Consider the following 14,128-nt stretch of genomic DNA (forward strand, 5'->3'; position numbering starts at 1 on the left):
TTTAATGGTATTGTTCCTAAAAATAGCAAACTTAGTGGAAGTGATCAGGAAAGAAAGTCCAAAGCCTAACTGATGAAACTTCATAAGCCATATTTAAGTCAAGTGGCAGGCAGGTCACATATTCAGCCATTTTGAACTTGTGAGTCAGACTCAAACAAATCAGCATATTTTTTATTCTTTTATTTCTTATGTTTTAATCCTTCATTAAATTTTTCTTTTAAAAAATTTTATTGGAGGATTAATGGTTTACAGTCAACAGTAAAATACAATAGTTTGTACATGTGTAACATTTCCCAGTTTTCCACGTAACAATTCAACCCCCACTAGGTCCTCCTCTGCCATCATGTTCCAGGACCTGAACCCTCCCTCCCACCCCGGAGTCTTTTACTTTGCTGCACTACAGCTACTCCAGTCCAAGTTCTGCTTTTCACTAAATTTTAAAATTAATTTTATATCACATTAGATTACTAACTGTACTGGAGGCTGATAACATCTTCTCTTGATGGGCTAGAATGATAGTTCACCAAGTTGGGAGCCTGTTTTGCCATGTATGCAGCCTCGGTTCAAGCCCTGGCATCCTATGTAAGGTGCTATGGCAACGGAGAAAGCTCCAGTGCTGTGTTATCTCTCCAGGTCTTTATTCTAAGTCTCTCTGTCGGGATGAAAAATAGTGGTCCAGAGCCGTGAAATTGCACTTGCATGAGATCCTTCTTCCACTCTACCCTAACCCTAGAAAAATCTCTTAGACTTAACTTAAACCTTACGGGAAAGAACTAAATGAACTTTCCTAATTTTTTTTATTACTACAAGAATTATATTTACTGTTAACAGAAATTGTGAGTCATTTTCAAATTAAAAGCATGTAGCTCAGTCAGTTCTAATTATTTGTGGTAATTATGTTCCTACAAAATGACTGCGAACACTTATCCAGCCAATGCTGAACCATTTTTCCTAAGGGAAATTCTGGGTTATGTTCTTATGAATCTCTGCTTGTGACATTTTCATCAGCCAGTTAATACCCAAGCTTGCTTTATGTGCACTTGTATTTAAAGATGTATTATTTAATGCATATTGTTCATGAATTAACACCAAATTCATGGCTGTTCACACTGTAACTTGTGCCTGGACAAAGCTTGTCTTGCGCTGATATTTTTATTGTAAGACATATCACAACCCAGTTACTTAAGAACCGGAGCCTACTTCAGTACTCTTTCTGATGGCTATTTTCAGTCACCAGATCACTCATAAAGGCAAAAAAAAAAAGTAAAAAAAAAAAAAAACATGACACATACAGATTGAGGTCTTGAACAGAACATTTGTTTTCAGTACAAGAGCTAATATAAGAAGGCAGAGTGGTGCCTATTTTTACCCCCAGATGGGAACATGTGCGCAGGACTAATTAAATTTTCCTCTTCTCTACACATGTCTGCAAATGACTTTAAAAGTACTATAGGTATTGGTTGGGTTGTAAGTAAATGTTAGTCACTAGGCACATTCACATATATGAAACATGTAAGTAGTTGTCATACTTCCAATGTCAGACTTAAAACTTTATTAAGATTTTTATAAAAGCAGTGTTCATGGTTGAGATTTTCTATCACTACAAATATGTACCAAACTAGGACACCTGGAGATAATTCAGCTGGTAGAGTACAACTGAACCCCATGTTGAAGACCTGGGTTCAAACTCACAATTTCCACGGGATACTCAGTGAGTGTTGGAGCAGAATTACGGTGTCTTTCCTACTCTGTCTGTCTTTCCCTTCCTGGTTTTCAGCATCTATCTGGAAAAAAAGAAATGTCCAGGGGCCGGGTGGTAGCACAGTGGGTTAATTGAAGGTGGCGCAAAGCACAAGGACCGGCATAAGGATCCCAGTTCGAGCCTCCGGCTCCCCACCTGCAGGGGAGTCTCTTCACAAGCGGTGAAGCAGGTCTGCAGGTGTCTATCTTTCTCTCCTCCTCTCTGTCTTCCCCATCTCTCTCCATTTCTTTCTGCCTATCCAACAACAATGACATCAATAACAACAACAATAATAAATACACCAATTAAAAAAAAAAGAAATGTCCGTTGGTAATTGTGGAATAGTGCACATACAAATTCCTGGTGGCAAAAAATAAAGTTTATCAAACTTCAGGGGGAAACTTCACGAGTGATGAAGTAGTGCAGGTATCTGTGTCTCTCCCTATCCCTCCCCTCTCAGTTTCTGTCTCCCTCTATCTCTCTCTCCCCTCTCAATTTCTCTATATCCAATAGTAAATAAAAAATATTTTTTTAAAAGTATAAAAAAATTTATCAAACTTACCAGTGTTTTTAAATGGAATAGTCACATATTTCCTCTTTGACAGTTAATATTTATAATCAAACCTAGAGGTCATAGGTATTTTTTACCGGATGTTTTTTTCTCCCTTAGGAAACAATGCCCCCACCAACACACACTGCGTTTTCTGGCCACCATCTGCCATTTGTTGGTTTTACATATACAAGCAGTTGGTAAGTTTGAAAAAAAATCAACATAATTTGAACAATGTAAAGCAAATCAAATTTAATTGTGGTTTGAAATATGTCCAATGTAAGAGAGCTTTGTAAATAAAAGAGAATTTTAAGTAGAATAAATGCACTGTACTTCAAAGTCAGATTTTACAAAGTGAGTAATGCACATATGAATCTCACCTTATTTTGTAAGTAAGAGAGGAGGCCAAAAAGAGAGCTAAGAATGTACTAGCACTAGGGTGGGAATTAGAAGACTCTCATTCTATGGAATAAATAAATAAATATTCTCTAGGTGCCAAGCACCAAAACATACAGTCATTATTCACACTGTCTTTTTACTGACCCTCATTCCACTCATTCTCCCTTGCTTCCTTATCCAGTTTAAATTCCATTAAGAACAACTATCATCACTCCTTGTATGCACTCTCTTTTCCTTACCTGCCTCTCCTTCTGCTACTTGGCTTTTGCTATGTCAGTATTCATTATTAAATAATCTGCTGTCACATGTGTATCTGGAGAGAAATATCCACCCATCCTTACTGGCCTTATGGCTCATGATTACCAAACTCAAGAGTTCCTTATTCTTGTCTACGGACTCTACCTTTATCACCCTTGTTCTTCACCCTTTTTACTCACCTAGATAACTATTTTATTTAGATTTTCCTCTGAGAGCTCTGACATACTGATTTAACTTGGTGAAAAAAATTCAGTGAGGATTGCAGCAAACAGCAGACAAGCTCCTTGACCTTCAGCCACAACAGTTATCACCTGTAAACCTCTCTGCTGACAGCACTCTTCTTCCTATATCTGAACTTTTTAGGCTCCTCGCTAATAAGCCTCCTCCTCTGACTCCTCACACCTCCTCTAGTGCATTGCTCAGTATTACATTGTGAGTTGCTCCTTTGTATGTCATTTGCATAATCAAATCATTCTCATCAGCTTACATTTAGTTTTAAAGCAAATACAAAGTCTCTGTTTTCCTGCCTGCTGCTATCCACTTCCCTGCTCTGCATCACAGTTAATTACTTTACACTTTTGTCTCCCCCCCCATACTGCTCTTTTTTTGGCTCCATGCTAATCAGGTTCATGCTCGCATTGCTTCAGGCAGACTCCTTTTATTCTTTTCACCCTGACCATCATAATAAGTTTAATGATCATATTCCAGTCCTAGTTTCACTTACCTAGTTTCATCTTAATTGTCCCTCTCATTAATATTTCATTCCCCAAACACTTTTTAAATTATCCCTAAATATATATATATTTTTAACCAGAGCACTAATCAGCTCTGGCTTGTGGTGGTGCCGGGGACCACATGTGTGTGTGCGCTCTCTCTCTCTCTCTCTTTTTCTCTGGATCTTTAGCATTTATACTCTCTACTGCATGCCAATCTATTTTTATAATGTCTCCTAAAAGTATTCATTAACTGTGATGTTTACCCTGCCTTTAATTTGAAGTCTTTCTTATTCATCTATTTAATATGTTTAATAACACAATTTCTTATGTTTCACTAAATTTATGTGGGTGATCTTATTAAAAGGTAAGTCAGGGGGGAAAAAAGTAAGTCAGGAATTGGTAGTTACAGGGAGTACTCCAGAAATAAAATAATAAGGAAAAAAAAAGCTAGCAGGTATGGTAGAGCCATGTAGGCATCAAGCTTCAGCAACAACCGTAGAGATGAAAAAAAAAATTTTTTTTTTAGTGCATGTTGGAGAATTAAGTTTTCACTTAAAAAATTCTAGAGCCAGGGGTATTACTCTACTGTAGTGCACATGCATCATATTATGAAGCACCCAGTTTGATGTGTGCCACCTGCTTCAAGATGCGCAGGGTTGGGGAGATGTACAGCTATAGTTCAGCAGACTTCCATGCCTGGGACTCCTGAGGTATCAGGTTCTTGTTTTGGCTTCTGTGTCTCATGAAAGTGGAATAATTGAGTACATATTTTTAAAATAATAATAATAATTTTCAGATACTGTAAAGATAGACCTGGTAGGATACCTACTTTGGCATGTATACAATATAGATTTGAACTCAGCACCTGGGAAGCTTTTCACTTTTAGTACCTCACCTTAACACCCCCCCCCCCCATCTGAATATCTGAATTAAAGAGTCAGCCCTGGAAATGGAGAAAAGTATACATGAGTGAGACCCTCGCTCAGCAAAAAGAAAAAAAAAGTTATTTATGATGATTTTTTAAAAAGATGATTTACTTTCATTCTACAATAGAACTCACAGTGTAACTGGACAGTTAAACCAGTATTTTAAATGACTCATTTCAGAAGGTTATCATTTCACTGTAAATCCACAATTTTCTTCTTTTGTTCAGTGTTCTCTCTGACCGGAGTTGTTTGAGAGTCACAGCTGGCCCTAAGTCCCTAGATCTAGATGTTAATGTGCAGAGGACTCTGGATAACACCTTAGCAACTGAAGCCTATGAGAGAAGAATTAAGCGCCTTGAGCAGGAAAAACTTGAGCTTAGTAGAAAGCTTCAAGGTAAATATACTTCAAGGATTGTGTTGCCCTTTTTAAATTGTACTCACAATGCTAAAGACTATTGTTTTGAAAACAATTTATCAACTTACAGAACTTATAGAAATCAACTTATCGAAATACTAGTATCATTTATGAAAAATTATGTAATTAACAATAAGCAGCAAAACAGCATTTCTTATATATGTCAGCCTGGGCGGTTCTGAGGAAAGGAAAGTGGTACTACCAGGAAAATGGAGCACTCACCATCCTAATATAACACTTTATATGACTTTCCCTATCATATTTACTCAACCTGACTTTAGTGTAACAGCCAAGTAATCCTTAAAAGTCAGGATTTTACAATCTGGTCCTTACCCCCAAGTACTTTTTATTTCATTCACCTTTATAGCCAAACAGTTTCAGGGGCCATATACAGTTCATTATCTTTCTAACTTTATTGCCTCTTTACTCTCTCCTTTGTTCTTTCTGTTGTAACTCCTCAAGGTTCCTCTGCTATTCTCTCCACAAATCAGGCACATCAGCACCCTAGGGTCTTTGCATAAACTCTTTCCCCACCTGAAGTGTTCTTCCTTTGATGTTGACAAGACCCATTCCCTTCTCATCCTTCAGGGGGCTGACTGGGTATCACCTTTCAGTGAGGCCTCTCCTTGCACTCTGTTTAGCATTAAATTTCATAATATCCTCTCATTTACTATCCTCCTCTGCTGCTTTATTTTCTTTAAAATGTAGCAGTCTATTTTATTTATTTTTGAATGAAGAAATGTACATATAAATAATTATAAAATGGGTAGCTCTTAAGAATCAAAGTTTTACAGTCTTAAAATTTGGCTATAGTTTTATTTGTTGATGCCTAATAGAGAAAAAGATTCCGCAGATATCAGACTAGTTTCTATTTTTCAGTAGACTGCTAGGATCACTGCATGTGAATGCTTGTAGGTTATTTATTGTGATTTTTACCTATTGGCAATTACTTTTAAGTGTAAGCCTCATATATATTTACACATGTTCATTCCTGAAGCTGCTATTATTTCAATATAAAGAATACTTCTAGCATAAACCTTTCAAGCCTTTCCCCAGTTTCTAATTTACCACCTGAGGTAAACACAATCCTCTTTTCTTTCATAATGATTTTTACCTATTGAACTTTATATATTTGACTTTTGAGTCAAGAAATTATTTTTAATATTCATCCATATTGTGTGTATATCAATAGTTTTTTGTTTTCACTGCTCTTTAGTATTACATGTATATATATATATATATATATATACATATATAAGTTAAATGAATCAATAAAAAAAGTTATTTATTCATTGTCTCAAAATACAACAGCTCTGGAGAACGGAAGTTTGAGATCAAGGTGCTGGTATGGTTGCATGAGGGGACATAATCAGTGTCTTCTTGCTGTGTTCACACCTGGCAGATGGGGCAAGGGATCTCTTGGGTGTTCCTTTAATAAGATACTGATCTACTTATAAAAGCTCCACTCTCAAAGCTGTGTACTTCTCAGTGGCCCCACTTCTCCTTGCAGATAGGCCCCCTTCTATCTTTGGAGGTTAGCATTTCAACATACAATGGCATGATGGGTAATATGGCTGCTGTGGTTTTTGTATGTTTGTTTTTATCTTTTTTAGTTACTCAGCTTCTAGAGTGAATACGGAGAGTAGAAAGAGAGTGGGGTTTAGCTTAGGTTGGGACCATCTAGGTTAAGTATATGTATAATAGAGGAGAAGAAAACAGTAAAATTGGAAGAGCAGTATTGTAGGAATGAACCAAAGAATAGAATCTGGGTGATTAAGAAAGAAAAAAAGTATTAGAAATAATGAACTGGTGCTGTTGATAGAATTATTTTATTTTTGCAGAACTGGGACCATTTCATTCAGACCAAGAGACCAGTGGAGGGAGCAAGGGTGGAAGGAGGGATGGAGGGAGGTAACAGCATTAGATCTTTCCCTAGCTCTGCTTTGGCACTCCTATATAGTATTGACTTGAACCCAGGCCACATACATGACAAAGCACATGCCCCACACAGTGAGTCACCTCTCCGGATCTGGGTACACAATTTTACAGCAGTGGTTCCTAGAATAATTAAACTGTAAAGGTAAGAGGCATTCCTGGAAAGACTCTTAAAATCCAGATTTTAGGGGATATTCATAGTTATTGAAAAATGACAGTGTATGTAGTAGCATTTCTCATTAGGTGAGCTATAAGCTTAGGAGCATGCAAGTCTTTGATATGAGACTGTATCACATTCTTCAAAATAATGAGTCTTCTTAGTTTTCAGACTTAACATCTGTAGCAGTATCCTAGTACTGTCAGTAATACCCACCCACATACAGATTTCTAAGTTTATATAAGTGTCTCTGCAGTTAAAATCACTGGTCCAAAGTATGGCTGATTGGTGGATTTCCTGAGAAGAATCTAAATTTTCTGGGCTGAAAATAATAGAAAATTAAACTGGTGCATATTTATTTTCTCAAGTCAGAAGTAGATGGTTTTCGTACAGCTGCCGGGGTTATCTTACATTTTTCTTGTCTTTGTCCTCATGATTTCATAACACTGCTACATTTCTAGACTTTTGCCCTGCATTTATCCAGAGACCAACAAATAAAAAGGGCAGTTCATTTTCCTTTTATTTTTATTTATTTATTTTTTTAAGTATTCCTTTTTTAAATTTTTATTATTTATTTATTTATTCCCTTTTGTTGCCCTTGTTTTATTGTTGTAGTTATTATTGTTGTTGTCATTGTTGGATAGGACAGAGAGAAATGGAGAGAGGAGGGGAAGACAGAGAGGAGAGAAAGATAGACACCTGCAGACCTACTTCACCGCCTGTGAAGCGACTCCCCTGCAGGTGGGGAGCCAGGGTTCGAACCGGGATCCTTATGCGCTTAACCCGCTGCGCTGCAGCCCGACTCCCCATTTTCCTTTTATGTGTCTTTCACTTAATGGCACATTAAAACCTTTCCAAGAAGCCCCTTAGTGGGTGTTATTTTCAGGTACTCAGCTCTAAGTAAGTCACACAACTAATTCTTCAACCAGTATCTGCGAAGTGAAATGGGACTACCATGGTTAATTTAAACCAACCACCATTTTGGCTGGGCTTATACCGTCTGTGCACTTGATAGCCTAAACTCTAAATTTGTTCACAAGCAAGCAAAGAGGAAAAACAAAACAAACATATAAAAAACTGTCTCCAAAGGGGATTCGCGTGCCAGAGATACCAGCATATTGAATGCATTTCAAAGAGAATAGTCATATAAGGAAGGACAGTTTGCAGTATGCAAAATTGTTATTCAAAGATAATTTAAAACAGAAAAGACAGTGAATGGCTAGCATGAATAGGTTATGGGCATCTTATTACACCTGGGCATCAGGAAGACAGAGGTGGCAAAGAGGAGCAAAGAGATTCTCTCCACTTCCATACCCTGCAGCATATGGGCTGCATGGGGGAAAGCAACTCCTGTTAACCCCCACTGGGTACTTACTGTGTCCTGATGTATACCCTCAAGTTAGATGTGTTTTAAAAAGCAGGCTATTTGATTAAAAGTAGTAAGTGTAAAAAGCACCAATTTTTAGCATGTTTTGGACTCAACCCTACCCCCCAAAACCAGTTTAAGAAATGGATATAGACCATCATGACTGAATATACAATATGGTATGATTACACTTTAACTCACATTAGCAAATACTTATTTTCTAGAGTGGTAGAGCTCTGGATTGACTTGTTTATTATTTATTTATTTCTTATAGAGAGAGGGGCATAGAGGAAGAAAGATACAAAGAGGAAGAAAGTACTGAAGCTGCCAATGAAGTGGGGCTGGGCTTGAATCTGGATTGCATGTATAGCAAACCCAGACCAGGTGCACTGTCCAGGCGAGCTCTTTTGCTGGCCCTATCAAGTTTATTAACCACTACGCATACTGAGGTCATGGTACTAGTGGTGTGTTTGTGTAATGGAGATAAATGAGAAAATCTCTGTCTTCTGAAGATTATAGTCCTTTGGAGTTACACACACACACACACACACACACACACACACACACACACACACACACCCCTCTACTTGTAATAGAAAGCAGTCAATAGTTACTTGTGCTAACAAAAAGTTGTGGTGAAGTAGAGACTTAACTATCTGGGATCCCTCTATATGATAGCAGAATAACTAGGGTGGTTTCATTATTTCTGACACGAAATTCTTTTAAAGGTGTTTTTTTTTCTCTCCACATTCCTGATGATACCTAGGAGTCAATGTTTCCTTAATACCTTATATTTTTTGGTGGAAGCCAGAAGATAAATTAATCATTTCTACTTTAGCATGAGCAACGTCATTTTCATGGGTACATATATCAAGGTAGTCAATGTCTGACCACTTAGGGTATTGTTCTAAATATCACCCACCACACAAACCCTCTGGCATTATATGAAATATCATGTCTATCCTCAGGCCCCCTTTTGTACTTTCCAGATTCTGAGAGGGCTACTGGTTTATGTCAGCAGTATTTGTATTCAGCTTTGTCTGTGGGAGTCTGTTAACCCTGGTTATTCCTTATTTCCTGACTTGCACCATACACTCTTAAACCAGAGAGCAGGGACTTCTTCTTCTAGCATTTGCCCTTCTTCTGTAGCCAGTCAACAGTGTCAGGTTGAGCCTGATGTAAAGTTTCGAGACCTCCTTTGAATCTGGAGAGGTGGCAGTCATTGACTTTGTGGGTCATAGTCTGTCTGTAGCCGCAGGGGCAATTCGGGTCGACTCTGGCTCCCCAGCGATGGAACATAGCGGCGCACTGGCCATGGCCTGTTCGATAGCAATTGAGGAGGGCCCAATCATAACGTGCTAGGTCAAAGCCGGGTTGACGCTTGCAGGGGTCTGTGATGAGGTGTTTGTTCTTTACCTCAGCTGACTGCCAACTCTGTTTCCAAGAGACTGGAACAGAGAAGTTCAGTGTAGGCATAGGGGACCAGATTGGGTGACGAGACGTCAAGCGTTGGACAGGGTGGGCGAAGATATCCGCGTATATTGGCAGGTCCGGTCGAGCATAGACGTGGGAAATGAACTTAGATGATGCCGCATCCCGACGAATATCTGGCGGGGCGATGTTGCTAAGAACTGGCAGCCATGGAACCGGGGTGGAACGGATGGTTCCAGAAATTATCCTCATGGAGGAATATAATTTGGAATCGACCAAGTGGACATGGGGGCTACGGAACCATACTGGGGCACAGTATTCTGCAGTGGAATAGCATAATGCCAGAGATGATGATCGTAGTGTGGAAGCGCACCATACTGGGGCACAGTATTCTGCAGTGGAATAGCATAATGCCAGAGATGATGATCGTAGTGTGGAAGCGCTCGCGCCCCATGAGGAGCTGGCCAGTCTTGCAATGATGTTATTCCTTGCGCCCACCTTTGCTGCAGTTTTTATGAGATGTTTGTGAAATGATAGAGTGCGATCGAGAGTAACGCCAAGATAGACTGGCTGGGCTTCATGCCGGATTCTCATATCGCACATTAAGCTCACGCGAGGCCGAGGCATGGTGTAGATGGAAAACAGATGATACCGTTTTTGCAGTGCTAGGGATTAGTCGCCATTTTTTACAGTAAAGCAGGGACTGTAACAGAGGAAAGCACGAGCCCTTGCACGTAGCTAGTCATCATAACACTTAATAATTAAAAGCAATATAAGGGTAGAAGAAACAATGATGTACATATGCACCAACAAGTAACAGACATCATGAAATCAGGGATTCTCCAGCATCAACACTTACACATACAATTTAGCAAGTCAGCACTTCTGCTTAATATATTTTAATGTCGCTAAGCCTGCCTCTCTCTGTACATTAGATTCAGTTTTTAATACATCATCTGACATATGATCTTTTTTGGGCTATTGATGTACACTTTCTGCTAATACAAAAGGGGGTTTGAATAGCTGACTCTGGCAGACTACACCAATAATCTTACACATTGGAACACATTTCTACATATATTACAAAGACATAGATAACAAGATTTTGTGATCTAATTTTAGTGTGTTTACTGCTTTTTGTCAGTGGATATATGCATTGATTGGTAGAATTAGATATAGGTTTCTCTAAAAAGAAATATATTTCTACTACTCAAAAGACTTAGGATGGCCATATTTCTCATTCTTTTTTCTTCTTCCATTCTTTTTTTAAAGAATCAACACAAACTGTCCAAGCCCTACAACATTCCTCAACTGATGGTCCACTAACAGCAAGCAAAGATTTAGAAATAAAAAGCTTAAAAGAAGAAATTGAAAACCTAAGGAAACAAGTAAGAGGTAAATTGCTGTGTTTCACTGTCAATTCAATTTAGCAGATTTAAAAAAATATTTTATTCTTGTATCCACAACAGAAACTGTTTATCTAGTATATGCTGTGTGTCACATGATTTGAGGCCAATGCTAGTGAATAAAAAGCGAACTTGAATGAATTCTACTCTCAGGGTGATCACATTCTATCTAGTCTGAATAAAAAATCTTTGTAATACATGTTTTAAGACTATGAACTATATATAAAGTTGGAGATTACATAGGAGCAACTAGCCTGAATTTAACTGACCATTCATATTTTTGTATTTTGGAAGACCCATATGGTTGTTATAACTGAAAATTTTTTTTGACAGAGCATGTGTATAATAAGAAAGAGTGGTCCTGAAGAAGGACTGGATACATAGGGGTTTATATTTAAACGGACATCAAAGCATATGAAAATGTATTCTCTTTGTAGAAATTCATTTTTAGGGCATTGCTGAAATTACATTTAAATTTAATCTTGATAAATGCAAAGTGTTCATTTATCCCACTCATTTTAGAAAGACTGAGTACTTACTGTATACCAAGTTCAGTGTTGTTCTAGACTTTTGAAATGTAGCACTACACAAAATGACAAAAATTCTTGTCCTTTCCCCTGTGGAAAGTAAGCAACAGATAGAAAACATAACTGTTATAACTTTGTAAACCATGGAGTACTTTAGAAGGCAGTAAATGCTTAAAAGTAGAGCAGAATTAGGAGAATGGGGTTAAATGTGGCAGGTGAAGAGTTTTATAAATTTAAGTAGTGTTCCAGGTGTAAGCCTCTTTGGGATGATAGGTGAGCAAAAGTAAGCAGCATGCTTGACATGCACTTAAATGGGGGTGCTGTCTCAGCAGAACGGTCAGCCTGTGCAAAAGCCAAAAATCACCAAAATGACTCACTAGTTCTAATATGAAGGATAGTGTACACAGATCTCTTAGGATGAGTGTCTTTGCTCCCATTGAATTAAATATAACACTGTAAGATGTGTTTCTCAAACATGCAGAGAAACTTAAATAATTATATAATAAACAAGAAACTTGAAGGGATGTGTTAAATGAAATAAGACAAGTAAATAAGTAAATTATAAAATAATTTGTCTTAGCTTATTAACCTTATTTTCCCCCCTTCAAAAGAGAGAACATATATAGTATTTCTATTATATAACACATAGTACAAAGAGAATTACCCCAAATAACAGTGTTTTCACATTAAATCATCGTTCCTAATAGTCTGAATTTCAGAACAGTACTGACATCAGTCAGCTAAGAGCTACCCCCCACCATATTAACTGACACTAGTTTTTAATAACTTTTAAATGGCATGGCTATTTGTGTTACATGAGATATTGATAGTCTTTGAGAGTTTCAAAGTTTTAATCAAGTTTCCTATCTTGTGTAATGAAAGTAAAGCTTTCATTTTACAATGTTTGCTCAGACTCCCATACATTCTGGATTTTTTTTTTGGATCTGACATTTATGTCTTTTGGAAATGCAGAATCTTGTGTACTTCAAATCCTAAGTGCTATCCACAAGAGGATTTTATAAATAACAGGATGCATTTGTGTTCTCCAATATTTTTTTCTTCTACTACATGTTCTACTGTACCTCTCAGAATTCACTGGTTGTTATTTGAGGAATGAATATTTTTAACTTTCTAAACATTCAGTTTCTGAAACGTGAAACATCACAATCTGTCATATTTTACTACGTTTACTACATTTTTCACTTAGACTCCATTTCAAGAGTCTAAGTGAAATCGATGGCGTAAAACTAAAATTAACCTAAATTGAAATAAAACGATAAAAGCTGCTCTAATAATCACTGTAGTATATAATGTATGTTGCTATAAACATTATATGTATGGTGATTTTATGAGTTACTGGCTTTTTATTTCTAATAAAAACCAACTAGTGAGGTGATAATTTGCAAAAGGAATTTAGCATTCTAAGGAAGCATTCTTTAGAACAGAAGAAATGAGCATGAATTATACCACTACTGATTTTCTAGTACATCTTTTTTTATGCCTTTTTAATTTTTTTATTTATTATGTAATTCCCCACCTTTTGTTTCTCTTGTTTTTTGTTGTTATTATTATTGTTGTTGTCATTGTTGTTGGGTAGGACAGAGAGAAATGGAGAGAGATGGGGAAGACAAAGAGGGGGAGAGAAAGGTAGACACCTGCAGACCTGCTTCACCGCCTGTGAAGGGACCCCCTACAGGTGGGGAGCCGGGGGCTTGAACTGGGATCCTTACACCGGTCTTTGCGGTTTGTGCCACCTGTGCTTAACCTGCTGCGCCACCGCCTGGCTCCCTTTCTAGTACATCTTAACCATAAAATTGGATCCAAATAATCAGATAATTGATAAAATCCAGCAGCATCACATACTGAATTTCAACTCCAATTGACTAGAAATATCAAACTATATATATAAAATGTGTGTGTATGAAAGTGTTGAAAATTTTAAAAAACTAAAAACTTAAAATACCAGTAAAGGAGGCCAGGCAGTGGTGCACCCAATTGAGCACACATGTTACCACGTGCAAGGACTTGTGTTCAAGCCCCTAGTTACCACCTGCAGGGGAGAAGCTTTACAAGCAGTGAAGTTTGTCTGCAGGTATCTGTCTTTTTCTTTCCTTCTCTATTTCCTTCTTTACTCTCAATTTTTCTCTGTACTGTCAAATAAAATGGGAGGGGAGAGAGGAAAGAATGGTGGCCAAGAGCAGTGGAATCATTGTGCAGGCACCAAGCCTAAGCAATAACCCAGGTGGCAACACCAAAAAAAAAAAATTACTTAAAGTATTTGAAAGGAATTATTAGTCATGG

The 14,128-nt window shown here is 37.6% G+C and overlaps 1 protein-coding gene across 18 annotated transcripts in view; it reads left to right on the plus strand.

The window, feature by feature from the left end:
* CDC42BPA (CDC42 binding protein kinase alpha) overlaps positions 1-14,128 on the plus strand; it is a 244,023-nt gene that overhangs the window by 125,870 nt on the left and 104,025 nt on the right. For all 18 annotated transcript variants that reach the window (XM_060192090.1, XM_060192086.1, XM_060192092.1 and 15 more), the window contains exons 9-11: positions 2,412-2,491; positions 4,818-4,984; positions 11,167-11,289. In XM_060192090.1, the coding sequence (XP_060048073.1) occupies positions 2,412-2,491; positions 4,818-4,984; positions 11,167-11,289 (370 nt within the window). The remainder of the gene's footprint in view (positions 1-2,411; positions 2,492-4,817; positions 4,985-11,166; positions 11,290-14,128) is intronic.

This window comes from Erinaceus europaeus, chromosome 6, assembly GCF_950295315.1.
Source record: "Erinaceus europaeus chromosome 6, mEriEur2.1, whole genome shotgun sequence".
In the NCBI taxonomy this organism is placed as follows: domain Eukaryota; kingdom Metazoa; phylum Chordata; class Mammalia; order Eulipotyphla; family Erinaceidae; genus Erinaceus; species Erinaceus europaeus.